General features: G+C 37.4%; 2 protein-coding genes across 8 annotated transcripts in view; one reads left to right on the plus strand and one right to left on the minus strand.

Annotated features, from left to right (window-relative positions):
* Positions 1–15,309, plus strand: part of CLCN3 (chloride voltage-gated channel 3) — a 106,557-nt gene extending 91,248 nt beyond the window's left edge. For 5 of the 7 annotated variants that reach the window (XM_049864827.1, XM_049864831.1, XM_049864828.1 and 2 more), the window contains 5 exons: positions 1,093–1,279; positions 4,796–5,194; positions 7,602–7,818; positions 12,555–12,630; positions 14,341–15,309. In XM_049864827.1, coding sequence (XP_049720784.1) covers positions 1,093–1,279; positions 4,796–5,194; positions 7,602–7,818; positions 12,555–12,630; positions 14,341–14,499 — 1,038 coding nt within the window. In that variant the 3' untranslated portion in view covers positions 14,500–15,309. The remainder of the gene's footprint in view (positions 1–1,092; positions 1,280–4,795; positions 5,195–7,601; positions 7,819–12,554; positions 12,631–14,340) is intronic. The other 2 variants (XM_049864830.1, XM_049864833.1) reach the window with 1 other exon arrangement.
* Positions 1–16,796, minus strand: part of MFAP3L (microfibril associated protein 3 like) — a 333,301-nt gene that overhangs the window by 5,770 nt on the left and 310,735 nt on the right. The window lies entirely within an intron of this gene.

A 16,796-nucleotide genomic window follows, 5' to 3' on the forward strand; every position in this document is an offset into this window, starting at 1 on the left:
GAAAATTATGTGAGATAACAGCTTTATTTCAACAAAATTGCAGTGGTATGGTGTTCGTTTTTGAAGTACGGTCTCTATTCTGTTGTCCTTTTTATGCTTAGTCCATTGAGTATCAAGAGTTAAATAATAGAAAAGCAAGCCTTGAAGTTTTACTTCCCTTTTTTTAGGGTTGAGTTAAAGTATATTATCAGCAGTAACATACTGCTGATAAAGCTTCTTTTTCTACAATAAGTTGGTTTTCCGTAAATTCCAACTTTCTTACTGTCAGCTGAGCTATAGGAAGCCAGCGGCAATCAACAGGCCTTTATTAAGTCCCTCGTTATAGTCAGCTCAGGGCAGAGGAGGAGGAGGAAATAGGAACTGGCAGGAGAGCAGAAAACCTATTTTGATGCTTTGTACTTGGCTAGTGCCTTAATGATCCTAATGTACTCTTCAACGTGCTGTCTGTCATCTTGTGCTTGACTTGTTCATATCCGAAATAGTTTAGCACTGTTAACCTTTCACTAGTCTTAAATGATCTCCGTTAGGATGTTTACTGTTCCTATGACCCTCATCCAATATAACTGATAAATATTTTTCTCCCTTTAATCAGTTCATATGTATATCACTAAAAATATTGGGGAACCTGTATAAGGTTGCCAACTTTACATTCTACCACTTAAGAAGAATAGCATCTAATTTTTCTATTATTTGATAAATATGTAGGAAGGATATCACCTTGGAGTACCACCAATTAAATAGATTTGGCTTTATTAAAAACATGTCACATTGTCCCTCTTTTTTTCCCCCACCTTTCACTTCACCATGGACTAATGAAATTTTTTATTAGGGACTAGCATTTGGGAACCCCTGAGCTAAAGGATTAATAACTCTTGAGTTATTATCTCTTTGCTATAGGGAATAAGGTTTGGTCCTGAAATTAAGATACTGTTGTAACAAGATTTTGCTGTCTTATTATTTGTATTAGGATTTTGCCGTGTAAATAAAATATGAAAAGAATCAAAAGTGTTAGAAACAAATCCATGGAATGTATGTTTAGAGCATGTGGCCGGAGGATCTGCCTCATTAAGAGTCCTGTTGCCGTCCTCACAGGTGCCTTCAGGCTTGTTCATCCCCAGCATGGCCATTGGCGCCATCGCAGGAAGGATCGTGGGCATCGCGGTGGAACAGCTGGCGTACTACCACCACGACTGGTTTATCTTTAAGGAGTGGTGTGAAGTTGGGGCCGACTGCATCACCCCTGGCCTTTATGCCATGGTTGGTGCTGCTGCATGCTTAGGTAACATAACTAACGTACGGCGTTTGCACGTCGGAGAGAGGGAAGAGGGAGCGGGAGCACCCATGTTTAATCGGCCCAGGGACTGAGGGAGCATAGAGGAAGAAAATGTTTTACCAGAAATAAAACGGGTATACTAATTTTGTATATTATATAGTACTAGTTTCCATTTTACCTGTCTTTGAACATTTGTTAATGTAACATTTTAATGCATAGCATCTTTGTGGTATCCCATAATACTTTATGACAGAAAACATCTTAGTACAACATAGGCTTAACTCGAACCCTGTCCAGGAATATTTCTGGTTTTTCATTGTCAGGGATCTTGACTTACCTGTAATAACCTGTAACATGGTTCCTAAGATTAGTATTACAGCAAAGCTTCAGAATAGTTTTATTTTATGCTCTACAGTCATAAATTTGTCATTGCCCAAAAAATCCAAACCTATTGCCATCGAGTCGATTCCAACTAATAGTGACCCTATAGGACAGAGTAGAACTGCCCCCTAGGGTTTCCAAGGAGCAGCTGGTAGATCCAAACTGCTGACCTTTTAGTTAGCAGCTGAGCTCTTAAACACTGCACCACCAGGGCTCCAGTTTGTTGTTAGCCTGAGTAAAATTTTAATTTTCTAGCCTTTCTCTCTTTAAGATGCATTTATAGCAAAATGAGAAAAAGTACTCATTTAATGAAAAGCAAAATATCTGCATTAAATATGTGTCATTGGTTGCCTTCTGGTGGATTCCGACTCATGTTAACCCCGTGTGTGTCAGAGCAGAACTGCACCCCAGGGTTTCCCAGGCTCTGACCTTTTGAAAGCAGATTGCCAGGCCTATCTTCCGAGGTGCCTTTGAGTGAGTTCTACCCGCCGACCTTGAGGCTAGTTATCCAGTGCTTAACCATTCCTGCCACCAGGGACCTCTTAGGAGCCTGTTTGTTGGCTTCTTAGATACGAAAAGTTATTGCTTTTTATTATTTAAAGTGCCAGCTAAGCTTTGGTTACTATACTTAATAATAGTTGCTGTTTTGACCGTTATTTTTGTTCAGTGGATCAGAAGTAATTCACGATTGTGTACAGTGACTATTGATCTGAAGAAGTGTAATAGCAAATGAAAGTAAAGGACCGGCTGATTTCCACCCAAGTAGTATTTCAGATTCCCTGTGTGTGCACACAGCTAATGGCTTGGCCACTAACTGAAAGGCTGGTGGTTCGAACCCACCCAGAGGCTCCTCAGAAGAAAGGCCTGGTGACCTGCTTCTGGAAGGTCATGGCTGTGAAAATCCTAGGGTGCAGTTCTGCACCGAGACCCGGGAGGCTGCCGTGGGTGGGAACTGACTCCACGGCAGCTGGTTAGCAAGAGTTTGTCAAACGTGTACTTTCTTTTTAGCATACTGCAAGGTGCTAAATACTTCATACTTCCAAAAAGAAGTGTAAGACATGAGCCCAAGCTCAAGTACAATCAAGTTGGGGAGATAAGACCAACACAAAGAAAACAATAGTGAGCAACGTATAGTAAGAGTATATTATATATAGTACTAAATTCGACGGCACTGGGTTAGTACTAAACTCAATGGTAGAGTCTGTAACTATTGTAGGAATCTGGAGGAAGAAAGAAAGTAGTTTAGAAAAGGTAGAAATCAGCTTTATTTTAAAAGATTAGTAAAATTTAGATGGAAGAATTTAGAGAAAAGAGAGGACGTTGTTGAAGATTACAGCAACATGAAGACAAAGGAATTAAAATGGGAATAAGTTTAGTTCTCGGGCATCGAAGGAATGGACTGTTGAAGAAGAGAGTGCATTTTGGGTACTTTCGGGAAATGAAGCTGCATTGGTCAGATGGGGCCAGATTATGAAAAAAAAAAAAAAGCAACCTGATTTAGGAAGAATTTATATTTGCAATTGGTCAGATCTGTGACAAAGTTCTGACTCTGCCATTTTTAGCTTTATAACTTTGGGAAAGTTCCTTAACTGATTTGATTTTTAATTTTATCATTTATAAAATGAAAATAATAGCTGCCTATCTCCTGTGGTTGTTTTGAGGAGTATATGAGATAAAATGCATATAAAGCAGTTAGCACAGTGCTTGGTATATAGTTTTTAAAAAAGTCTTATTAGCCTTCGTAAGCTGCTTAGGACATGCCTGGCATAGATACTTAATATATATTAGACTCTTTCTCCTTTCTATTTTTTTTTTTTTTTTAAAAAGGAAGAGTTTAAGCTTACTACAGTATGAACTGGGGGTCCCTGGTAGGTTTTTGAGCAAAAGAGCACGGTGGTAATAGTAGTACTTAGAAGGATTAACATAGGAGTATGAATTATAAAGTGGATTGAGAGAATAGGGCCTGGAGTCAAGAAGGTAAGATAAAACTTGTACTAAAATTAAGGAGAAAGGTCTTGAGGGTCTGGATAGATTGACAACAGTGAAGATTTGGAGAAAGAGACTATAGATATGAGATACTTCGCAGAGGAAATTAGGTAGGACTAGGTGACAGGCGGAAACCCTGGTGGCATAGTGGTTGAGTGCTACGGCTGTTAACCAAAGAGTCTGCATTTCAATTCCGCCAGGCATTCCTTGGAAACTCTATGGGGCAGTTCTACTCTGTCCTATAGGGTCGCTATGAGTCAGAACAGACTTGACGGCACTGGGTTTTTGGGTAGATGACAGGCTAGATGTTGGAATAAAACAAAGAGATGAACCAAGAATTGTCAGGAAGAGTGTGGTTTCTAGTGTTGGAGTCAGGTCAACTGAAATGGAAAACTCTTTGGGGAAGAAAGGAACTTGATTTTAACTGTGTATATGTGTGTGTGTTTAATGCCAGTAGATCATCCACATGACAAGTCTTTTTATAGCTAGAAAAGGAGACAGTGAGACATTGGACAACCATGGCAGTGAGTGGAGAGATGTGGATTAGGAACACATCAGCACAGACGTGATTGTTAAGAATTATGAATATTTGCATAAGTGAAAAGATGAGTTTTCTAAGGGAGGGAATGTTACTTACACTGTTAACTTAAATCACAAGGTATCACAGTATTTTACTGATTTTGAAAAGATTTAGAGGAGAGAAATTTATTAAATCATATGATCAGTGATTTATAATCATAATCCTACCTATATAATCAGTTGTGTTTGTAAATTGGTAGCAAACAAGATAGCTGTGATTTGCTTCACCGTATTCCTTAAGAATTAATAAGCTTTTATAAGGGTTTTTTTTTTTTATAAGGGTAGACCAAGATAATAAAATTATTAGCTAGACATCTGTTCTTTTTAATGAAGCGAATGAGTTTTGAAATGTTATTATAATAATCTAATGTTATAAAATAAAAAGGTTAGTGTTTCTCTAGATCTTCTTAAAAGAAATGACTTTTTTCTTAAGTGAGGAAATGGTGGTTTTTGATGATAATGCTTTTCATTGACTAGGTTCTATTTATAATTTTGTGTTCATGTCTGATGCAAAAATTCTAGCAACGTAATGGCTAAGTTCCTGGGCATTCTGACAAGTGATGCTTATATTTTTAGGTGGTGTGACAAGGATGACTGTCTCCCTGGTGGTTATTGTTTTTGAGCTTACTGGAGGCTTGGAATATATTGTCCCCCTTATGGCTGCAGTGATGACAAGTAAATGGGTTGGAGATGCCTTTGGTAGAGAAGGCATTTACGAAGCGCATATCCGATTAAATGGCTACCCTTTCTTGGATGCAAAAGAAGAATTCACTCATACCACCCTGGCTGCTGACGTCATGAGACCTAGAAGGAATGATCCGCCTTTAGCTGTGCTGACACAGGACAATATGACAGTGGATGACATAGAAAACATGATCAACGAAACCAGCTACAATGGCTTTCCTGTCATAATGTCAAAAGAGTCTCAGAGATTAGTGGGCTTTGCACTCAGAAGAGACCTGACAATTGCAATAGGTACCTTTTTAATAAAAAATGAACATGTATAAGATAGATTTCTAGAAGAAATGAAAGCAATAAAATATAACTGGTTGGGTTTATGGGGAAACAGGGTATGTTTTATGTCCCTTAAAGTCTTACGTTCTTTGATGGGTTGTTTTCTGCTCAATATGGTTTTACCTTTCCATTTGACATATTTATCAGAGATTGAAGTCAGATTCTTCCTTCTGTCCTTCAGATAAGCCTTGTTAAGCAGATACTAAAAAAAAAACCAAAAAAATCCATTGCCGTCGAGTCAAGTGTGACTTACAGCAACCCTATAGGACAGAGTAGAACTGCCCCAAAGAGCTTCCAAGGAGCACATGGTGGATTCGAACTGCCAACCTTTTGGTTAGCAGCCACAGCACTTAACTACTACGCCACTAGGGTTTCCAGTGTAGATATTAGCTCTTCTTAATAGCACATGATGTAAGATCTTAGTAAGTGCCCCGGCATCCAGCTAAATACATTATTGTATTTAAATAAAGTTGGCTTATTTGAATGCAAGTTACTGAAAATCCCATCTTCATTGGTCTCTTTACTATTCGAGTCACAAGGTTTTGCTGTTCAGTCTTTGGATTTAAGTTTACAATATTAACTGTAATATCTTGTTTAAAGTGGGAAAAAAAAAATTGAGATTTTGTTTTATTTTTGGTCAAATGCCAGATGGAAAAAAAGTCTATCAGTCCTATTATATTTTATGCTGAGATTCCTGAAAATATAGTATGAAGACATTAGCCTTACTACATTATTTCTTGGAGATTAACTCTTTTTGAGGAGGAAGCGATTGTGTTCTTCCCAAATTTGCGTATTCCCCCCCATATTTCCTGCCATATTTTTGAGGAAGCTGGTAAGACGTTTAGTCTTTTTCAGTACAGTCTGTATCCTCCGCCTCCCTCCAAGGTGGTAGAAGGTAGATACATCAAGCCGATGCTTTGTTACACCTCGGTTTTTACTAGAGGACCTTGAGCTAGAGATGTGGAGCGGTTGGCCTGTCCACGAAGGTCATTCCTGTGAGTATTTCTCAAATCAAACTGGAAACTCTCAATCTGCAAAAGGAATTAAAGAAAAAAAAAAATCCTACGGAGAACGTCCTGTGTAGTTCAGGAAGAGTCCGCAGCATTGGAAGAAAATTTTCCAAAAACTAGCAAGCCCAACATTCTGTTTTATGCTTTAGGAAACAGAATAATAGCAGTTGGCAGAGAGGGCCAAGTGTGTGCCAGATTTGGCCTATGTCAAGTGTTTTAGCTTTTAAGCTATTACCATGACCAAAGCTACAGCCAAGAGAATTGTTTAGGTTCCTATTCTTCAGCTTTTACTGGTAGTCAAAAGGAAATAAGGTCAGAATTTTGGAATTTACATAGAGACTTAAAGGAAAAAAAAAAAAAAAGTCAGGAAGAAAAGAAATAAAGAAGAAAGTGGGAAAATGAAAGTTTACCTTACTTCTGATTCTGTGGGCATACTGGTAAGGGCGAACACAGAAAGACTTCTGTATTACTCTGGAATTGTAGATTTCCCTTGTGGCTTAACTGAAACCCTCAAGGTTACTTAAATGTCACTTAAATGATATTTAAGTACAGTAGAACAAATTTCTACTCTTTGCGAACCCACACATAAACTACTCTGAGATGGAGATAATTAGGCATTTGGCTAGGTTCATTCCCTAACTAAACGATTTCCCATACTGTGTGTGATTCAAATTCAACCTTTAAAGATACTGCCTCAACTAGTCTTTATAAAAACCTGATTGGGGCGTCATCCCCATTCCCCATTGTGTTGGCGTGTTACTGACCTCAGGAGTTGATTGGGAATAGCTAAAACTATGACTACTGAATCTGCAGACGCCAGAGATCCTCCTGCAGAGTTGAATAACACAACTGCTTTATGCCCTTGCACTTTTAAAAACTTTTAAAGGACAGAGGCTCTTAAAACAGAACACACTGAAGGGATCCTTAACAAATAAAATAACCTGAGCAAATCAGTCTATATCCATTATGTGCATAATTGCAGCTTGAACCCATCTGTAGAGCTCATGAGTAATCCAGAAAATTGTACTTTAACATTAGAAAAGAAAAAGAACCAGCTAATTCACAGGGGTAGAGTACATGGTGTAGTCAGAGCAAGGATGAAACGCTCCCTAGTCCCACCTCCATGCAAAATAGGTAACGTTTATACTTTATTTTTATGAGGACGATTTGTTATTGGTGGACTCCAGTTCTGTCATAAGATCTTAGTAAGTGGCTTTTCAGTTAAAATTCCTGTCTTGCTTAGGGAGAAGATGAAAAAGTGAAAGGACCAGAAGTCTTATCTCTGAATAAGTAGGTTTGCCCATAAAACAAACCTATCAACTAGTGTTTTTTCAATTTTGTTCTCTGTCTCCTTTCAGAAAGTGCCAGAAAAAAGCAAGAAGGTATTGTTGGCAGTTCTCGGGTGTGTTTTGCACAGCACACCCCATCTCTTCCGGCAGAAAGTCCTCGGCCATTGAAACTTCGAAGCATTCTTGACATGAGCCCTTTTACAGTGACAGATCACACCCCAATGGAGATTGTGGTGGATATTTTCCGAAAGTTGGGTCTGAGGCAGTGCCTTGTAACTCACAATGGGTAAGTTTGGTATCAAAGAAATCAGTCCACGTAACAGAATTTATGGTCCTTTTTAGTGAAATTCGTATGTACTTATTAGGAGAGGGTATAAGAAGATATAAGTCACCTCCCAAATGGGCAAGTCTTTCTTTTAGTGGGTTATAAATACAGGATCGGTCAGTCAAATTCATACTTACCAAAGGGTAAGAAAGGTGTCAACTGTCACTCTTTCTTAAAATCTAAAGTGGGGTTTGTCAAGGAATACTTCAAAGCTGGAAAAGAGATACTGAAATGTCTCCAACACAAACTGCACCTCGAGCTCAGGATTTTCCCTTTCATAGAGGGATCGTAGACCTACCCCGCATGGAGCGCTGCAAAAGCCTGTTTTCTTTTGTAAGGATTTAACTTCAGTATAGATAGTTCTAGTACAGTAATAACCTTCTAGATATTTTGTTATTTACTATTTCAGCCAATATTTGATTTATCATGTAACGAGGGAAAGAATATATAATTAAAGCCTCCTTTAGCAAATGCTATTTCCTTTTGTCTACCTTCTCTGTCTATAGATCATTTACATAAACTGCTAGTGACAAATAAAACACTCATGTACTTAAAATGTATTAACTGATTATCTTTCTACCTTTACACATAAACTTTCAGTGTTTTCCATGATAGGACCACAGGGAAGTGACAGATGTCAAAGGCCGTGTGGATACTTGACGCACCATCTGCCTCAGCACACATACTCCTACTTCATCACCACTGCACTCCTCTTTGCCTGGATCTGGGCTCGGTTTTCCCACCCAGAATCCCTTTAGTCCTTAAATAACTAATTTCCGTTATATTACCGTTCCTGGATGAAATAGTTAAGCACATTGTTCCATCTGAAGGCAGATGACAGAAAGCCTGGAAACAAGAAACAGAGACTGTTCTTGGGTTCCGCGTGAACTGGGTGATTAACCCGGAACAGCTTGAAGCTGGTTAAAATACTAAACAGAATTCCAACAGGGGTTTTTGTACATTTTGTACAAAGTACATGGATGATAGTGAACACATGACTCCAGTCTAGAGAGAGAAGGAAAGGGAATAAAAAGGAAAGCAATTCATGTTTGTTGAACACCTTCCTCATGTTTTCTCGTGTGGCTTTGCAGCACCTGTGCAAAGCAGAGGTGGTATCCCTACTTGACAGTTACAGTAATTGAAGTGCAGAAAATTAAACTGTCTTTCTAACTTTAAAATCCATTCTCTTGCTACTGTATTATATTGTAATTGAGTGATAGGCTGTATCCTCTTCTTCCTTTGTGATTCTTAAACTACTAAAACATTTTCTAGGATAATCCGTTAGACAACATTGGGCTGGGAAGAAGAGTATAAAACTAGGGGATTAGATTGACGATTAGTGTTCTTCACTGTGCCAACCAACTAAAATAACTCTTAGGGAATATGAAATAAATCGCTAAAGGGATAAAGCTGTTAATTAAGGGCAGGGAGTTTGAAATTTGAATGATTAAAGGAGACATTATGTAGTAAAATATTTTGGTTACTATTTTTTATTTAATATTGTTTAATTAAAAAAATAATTGTACCCAACTTCATTGTTTAAAAATTTATTTAGTACATGTTAAATGGAGTAACTTCTCATAAAGTTTTACTGGTCCTTGGGCCGTTTTACTTGTTAAATGGCTCAATTAGAACCTAACCAAGGTTGTTGTAAACTCTTATTTGCTTCAAGTTGTTCTCTGTGCTTTTGTGCTTTTCTGTACTAACATATATAAATGTAATTGTTGCATCATGACTAACTGTGATCATAAAGCTAGGTGGGTTAGTTTCCGCATTTTACTTTGCTGATTAATTCCCAGGGTTCTTGCAGCATGGATATTAGAAAGGAAAATGTTTAAAAGAAAGTGTAAAATTAAAAAGTGGGAGGGGCTAGTGTAGAGTAGCCAGGTAAAATCTTACCCAATGCTTGGGGAGGGATGCTTTTTTCTAAGGGAATATTTTTAATTGCCTTCATCATATTTTGCTTATTTCTGTCCTTCAAGGAAAATAAATTGATATATTACATATAAAAAGAAGTTATTTGGAGAGATGACTCTTGGGATTTTATTTTCTTTGATGTATATTGTAATTTGAAGTTGTTGTTGGATGCTTTCGAGTCCATTCCAGCTCATAGCGACACCATGTGACAGAATAGAACTGCCCCATAGGGTTTACTTGGCTGTAATCTTTACAGAAGCAGATCACCAACCAGGTCTTTCTCCAGTGGAGCTGCTGGGTGGGCTCGAGCCAACAACCTTTTGGTTAACAGCTTAGCGCTTAACCGTTGAACCTCCAGGGCTTCTTATGTAAGGAAGTAAGAGTGTTTTATTCTCTCTTTAAGTTAAATGATGTAAATCCAGAGAAGTCATGTCTCCTGGTTTTTATTGGAGAGTATAAAGTTCTGGATAACCGTCAACCTTTTATAGCTTATACCAGCTCCCTAGAGGTAGAAAATAATTATTTGGGGGAAGAGACACAACAAATCTAGAACCTTAAATACAAGGAGAAAAAAAGAATGGAGAGGTGAGGGAGGAATGTGTCTGTAAAATATAAAGATGTCAATTAGTTATTGATTTCCCACATCTTATACTTTAATTTAGCAGAATTTCTCAGAATTGTTCAGTTTTGTGGAACTAAACCAAAACAAAACCCAAACCCATTGCCATCAAGTCGATTCCAACTCATATCAACCCTATAGGGCAGAGTAAGACTGCCCCACAGGGTTTCCAGGGAGTGCCTGGTGGATTCGAACTGCTGACCTTTTGGTTAGCAGCCATAGCTCTTAACTACTATGCCACCAGGTTTCCTTGTGGAACTAGCAGAATGTTAATAGGTGTTACTCAAAAAAAGTTCTGGGACCATATGAGTTAGGAGAGTACTGGATTAAATGCAGTTGAGATTTCTTTACTGTGGAACTTCTCACAGTGTTTTAAAATGTTGGCTTTGACATTTCCTGAGAGAGGATACTAGTAAGCAATAGTTTTCAAAGCTTACTTGAACATGCAACTTTTGGTGGTGGGGAGACCTCAGGGTACTGGTGTTTCTTGGGACATATTTTGGGAAGATGCTAGGATACATCATTGCATGTTAGTTCCAAAGAAAACCGCAATTATTTTCTGCATGAGTCACATTTTACATTGATTTTAGTTCCACTCCCTGAAATTAATATTAGTACTGAGCCTGCCTTATTTTCAAGACATTCTTGTTCATTAGCTAAAGAGAACTGTGTATATTTCTTCCTTTAGGGTTGTGACTTTGTAAATATAAAGATTATTTTGGAAAGCTCGAAAGTTGCTGCCTAGTCTTTACAAATTTGTTACTTTCCTCATCGTGATCTGGCAGAGCTTTTACACACACACACACACACACACACTGTAACCTGAATTTAATCATTGTGTATATATATATATATTAGATAGAAAAATATAAGAATTAAACTGGTGTCATCAAGATTTTTACATTGCCTGATTCCAGCCGTAAATTCAAGTGATCTGGACGAGAACATCGACTGAATGCTGATTTTATGTAGTGCACTATTTGAGTTTTTTGGAGGAGGAGGTTGCTCCCATGCCCTGAGATCTTTGCCGTTTATTGTTATTATTAAGGATCAGTACATTATTAAAAAGAAAAAGAAACCAAACCTTAGCAGAGACAGGCTGCCCCCCTCCCACTCCCATCATCTCAGGCAGCTGAACTGACACATCCACGAGAACAGACTACTTTGACTAAGTGCAGTCCCTTAGTGACGTTCTTCCAGAAGTCGGAATGTTCAGTTTGCCAGAGAAAGTTGGCTCAACCAGATCACCAAATGCCCAAGGACCCTGGAGGGCTTCTAGGATTTAAAGATTAAAGCTTTTTAAGGTTTTTTACTTTCAGTGTCTGTATTTCCACATATTGTAATTGAATTCATTGACGTCCATTATAAAATCAATAACCAGAATTTTGTTTTAGTAATTAAAAGCAATTTAATTAGTTTCAAGAATCCACTTTTTAAAAATTCATACCCATCACTTTGCTTGATGTTGTAATATTGTTAACAGAGAAATCATTGTTTTAAAAAATGTATAAAGCGAAAGTAATTTTGCCTCCTAATTATATAAAAAAAAATTTATTTTTTAAATTTTTATAGACATGTTTATTAGCTTATTTTAAGAAGTAGCAATCATTCTTGAAAATTAGAGAGTGTGTCTGTTGTGGCATTATTAGTGGGCATTGCCTTTAATTTTAATGCCTGTAAAGTGAAGTCCAAGTCTCTTCACAGGCAGTGACAGCTAAGCTTTCTCCTCCTGTCTTTTGAGCGCTGAGGTAGACCCAAATGCTGTCTCAGAAATTGGAAAAAATATTTTCCTCTAAGGAAAGAATACGGCAAATGAAACCCTAAATGTCAGACATCTGTAGCTATGTATCACCGTTAAGTTTCTTCTGTACTTTTCTTTGTAGTCATCTTCATTATGAACTTTATATTTTAATTTTTAATGTAAAAAGGAAAACCACCCACCAATATTTAAGAGTCATATTGTATCACTCACTTTTGAAAGTCAGTAGAATTTATGCCAAAGGAACCCAGGATTTCAAATCTTTTTTTTTTTTTCTTAAGTTCATTAAAAGCATTTTTATAGTTTGTTTAAATTTTTTTCTCTCATTCTTTATCACTATGATTGGAACCTCTTTTAATTTAATTTCTCACACAGTTATTAGCATGACATGATCTGTTTCAGGACTGTCTTGGGGATCATCACAAAGAAGAACATAGTAGAGCACCTCGAGCAACGAAAGCGGCACGTGGAGCCCTTGGTGATTAGCTGTGTCAGATCTCCTCATTAGACACCTTAGGGGTCAGGAAGCATGAAACATGTGAACTGTTCAGTGCTCCTTCCCAGAGACCTGCTGAACAGACAGACAGACACATCCTACTATGCAGCCAGTTCCATCTGTGTCTGATAATATGTCTGTGAGATAAATTTAGATGATGTGTAAAACTCCATTCATAGAAAGTAAGCAGAATCACAAGTTCCGATATAAGAACTGTAAACAGCTTAGTAGTTGGATGAGTAAAGTATCATTGGACATTCATAAAGTGAACATGACAGATCTGTCTACCTTAGTGGGTCCACCTGTCTCAGAAGACACCCGACTGCTTAACAATATCTGCCCCATCCCCCAAACCCTTTTTCTTTTTTGTTTCCTAATCTGTGGTAGCCTTGTGGTAAATCTAAGCTCATAAGTGATTTAAATGATTTTAGCAATGTTAGAATTGCTGATCAGTTAAAAAAAAAAAACCAGAAAACCCCACTGGATTTTTTAATGGTCACACTAACTAGAGCAAAATGTGTATATACTTGTGATCATAGCATTTGTTCTTTTTCTGCTATCCCTTGCATACCTTCAAAGTCGAGAATGTGTGTCCTGTCATTTCATTAGTGAATTGTACCTAGATTATATGTGTGCCCCTTTGTATGATGATTCTAGAAAGCTATAAGCAGCTTTTGGGGTCGAATGTGTTTTGTTTTCACTGGCGTTATGTCCTAGTGTTTTCACGACTAAAGGTCAATTTTGAATGAGCTTACATTATAACATACAAATTGTCTGGCTTTAGCAGTTACTGCCTGAAATTATTTTGCCATGCAGTTGTCATCTATGTGCAACTTATCCCATTTTTTTAAGTACACAACTGATTGTGTATTCCCGTTGTATGCTAATATTTCACAAGTGTTTCATGCATCCTTTTTTAAAAACTACTAACCAGAACAATGTAGTAGCTGCTCATTCATTCTGCTTCCTGCTTCAGCTGTGATAATCTTTCAGGACTGCTTCTTGATCGTTCACCTGTCTTTTAATATAAGCATTAACAAATAAGACTTTCATAAAAGCACTGTATCTTAATCTTCTTTGGCCAGGGTATGAAAATGAAAACATTGATGAATCTACTAGAAATTTGGATTGTTTTTTAGACTTATTCTTGGGTGTTCTGAAGTTTGGGATTGACGTTCTGTGTTAACCATTTTATATGCATTTTATCTCAAATGTATGTGCTTTCATGAAGATTCTACACATAACTGAGCAATCTTTAAGGTTTTTTGTGATTAATTTTGGTTAAAAAATAAAAAGAGGAGTATTGAGGGATTTGGTCATCAGACATTTTGTTGCTTTTTTGTTGTGATGGGAAGGAATTCTCCTTCTCAAAGGGGATCAATATAATTTCCTGTTCATACATCCTCCCTTTTTTTGTTACTTTTTGTTGGCATACATTAAAATAGCTATACTTTAATGAGGCATGTAATCCTCATCTCAGTAGAAAGGACACCATACTATTAGTGACCATAGTACTTTTTATATTATATGATGGTTGCTGATAATTATCTTTACCAGTAATTTTTTGAAAATACAAAATCCGGCTGCTTGCTTTGCTCTACTTCTGTCACAAAAAGGATTTAGCTGTAGATTTAGCTTCTCTTTTTCATTTCCCTTTTGTTTTAATAGCAGTCTTCTGTTTATCCCTTTCAGACGCCTCCTTGGCATTATAACAAAAAAAGATATCCTCCGTCATATGGCCCAGACGGCAAACCAAGACCCCGCTTCAATAATGTTCAACTGAACCTCACAGATGAGGAGAGAGAGGAAACGGAAGAGGAAGTTTGTTTGTTGAATAGCACAACTCTTTAGCCTGAGGGAGTCGTCTACTTTTTTTTCCTCCTAAAAAAAAAAAAAAAAAAGGAAATATAAAAGCTGGACTTTGAAAACATGGTTTGCAAACAGTGCTAGTGGAATGAAGGAGTTGTGTGGGGAGAGGAGAGAGAGAAGGAAAGGAGGAAGGAGGTATTTCCCTGCCTGACGGAGTGCAGCACACCAGCTCCTGTTCTGCACTGGATGACTCAGCTGAGGGTCTGCCGGATGGTGCAGGCTGAGCCTCCCTGGGGATGACATCGGAGTTCTCGAGCAACTAGCCTGGTACTCCACTATTGCAAAGACGTGTTATCAGTCCCTATTTCTGGAGGGATTACTTTGAATTGAGCCATCTATAAGACTGCAAGGTCTTGCTCTTTTTTTTTTTTTTTAATCAAAACTGTCCTGTTTAATTCATGAGTTGTTAGTTAACCATTATCTTTCTACATTCCAGAAGAGCTTTTATTTCTCTCTCCTGAGCTGTAACAAAGCCTCTTTAAACTGGTGTGCCCTTTGGAAGCAGTCCTTTCTCATATTGAGATGTACTGTGATTTTATTGAGGTTTCATCACAAGAAGGGAGTGTTTCTTGTGCCATTAACCGTGTAGCGTGTACCATCACTAAAAGCTCAGAACAGGCACATGCACCAACACAAAGGCTGGCCAGACAGGTCACGTCTCGTAGGAAGCATGAGTGAAATCTCTCAGCTTGTGTGCTGTGGTTCAAATCGATAATGAGACTTCACGTTTAAGGAGAAACAGAGCTTGCTTTCTTTTGTTTTTTTTTTCATCTCAAACTTTATGGATAATGTGAACTGGTCTTCTGCAGGTTTTCTATTTCTGAAACTTCTATGATAGACAAGTGCTGTTCAGCATGAGGAAACAAAGTGCTGCTGCTTTGACGGTAAAGAGAAGGAAGCGTTCTGTTAGCTGCATCTGGTATTACTTGCATGTTAAAACACTGGAATTTTTTTCTTGAAATTAGGTCAGTCTTTTTTCTTTCTTTCCTCAAGATATTTTACTGCTGACACTGAAGAAGAAATGTAATTCATAACTTGCACTAAATGTATATTTCTTTTCTTAAAAAATTTACCATTCTTATTTATATTTTTATGGATTAAAATTTATAAAATACAGATCAGTTAATATCTCACTTAAATAATTTTACCTTTTTAATGTGATTTTTATAGACTAATTCAGACATACAAACATGGAGATATGAACAAAGTTTACACTGGGAACAAGGGTTTAAAAAGAAGTGGTGGTTATTTCTCTATGACCCCGTGTGTACATACTCCTTTTCCTGATCTTTCACTGCCATCTCCTGGATTATTGCTTCTGATCTGTCCATTTTGACTCATTAACTGGAAACTTGAAACACTACAGATCACTTTTCAAATTACAACCGGAAGTTAAAATAGTGTTAACCTTTAAATAAAAACAAAAATAATAGAATCGCAAAGGTAGCAGTTAAAAATTTAGCCTAACTTTTGAATCTTTGGGTAGATGGAATCCATACTTCAAAGTGTTCTACGATGGTTTGAATACCCACAGTGCACATTTTTGCAAAATGAGTGGAAAACATACTGGAGTGTGTTTGGGATTTTTGTGTTTTGAAATGTGTCTTAATCATGGTCTTAATTCACTATCAGCAAAGGCAATATACTCAAAGGGACTGTCCTAAATATTCTGAGAGTATGCATCTTTGGTAGGGAAAGGAAGTTTTGCAGACATGTTTTCGGAAACACAGCAAGAAATTAACCATTTTTAATTTCCTGGAAGTTTTGGAAGTGATTCTTCACTTCCTCGTTCTTAATGTATCTCTGAGATCACATAACAACGTAAGATCGTGAAGATTTATAAGATCCTGAAGGTATATTAGAATGACAAAAGTTAAGCAAAACTTTAGGAATTTTTTGAAACTTTTTTAACTGCGCTGTCTGCCTAAAATTAGTATCTTGTTGTAATTACACACTCCTTTGGCAGACGTCAGGTTTTCTTCATAGCCCTTTCAAAGTTCATTTTGGCTGTCCAGAGTCAGATATTTCTAAATGATAATTCTGTATACCTCCAACTTGTCTTCAGTGTATTTGCCGTGTGCTAGGCACTGCTAGGGCATGAACCCCTCAGCATGGCTACTGGATACCTTAATCTCTTGTCCTAAGTTACAAGCCTTCAAAGGAGAGACCAGTTTTCTTGCAGATAGCTTGGTACCTTAGACTCAACTTTACACACATTTTATTTTCCATGTTTCCTTTTTTGACTTCAGGTCTTAACTTCCACTGCCCATCCTGCTTTA

This window comes from Elephas maximus, chromosome 21 (assembly GCF_024166365.1).
Source record: "Elephas maximus indicus isolate mEleMax1 chromosome 21, mEleMax1 primary haplotype, whole genome shotgun sequence".
Taxonomy (NCBI): domain Eukaryota; kingdom Metazoa; phylum Chordata; class Mammalia; order Proboscidea; family Elephantidae; genus Elephas; species Elephas maximus.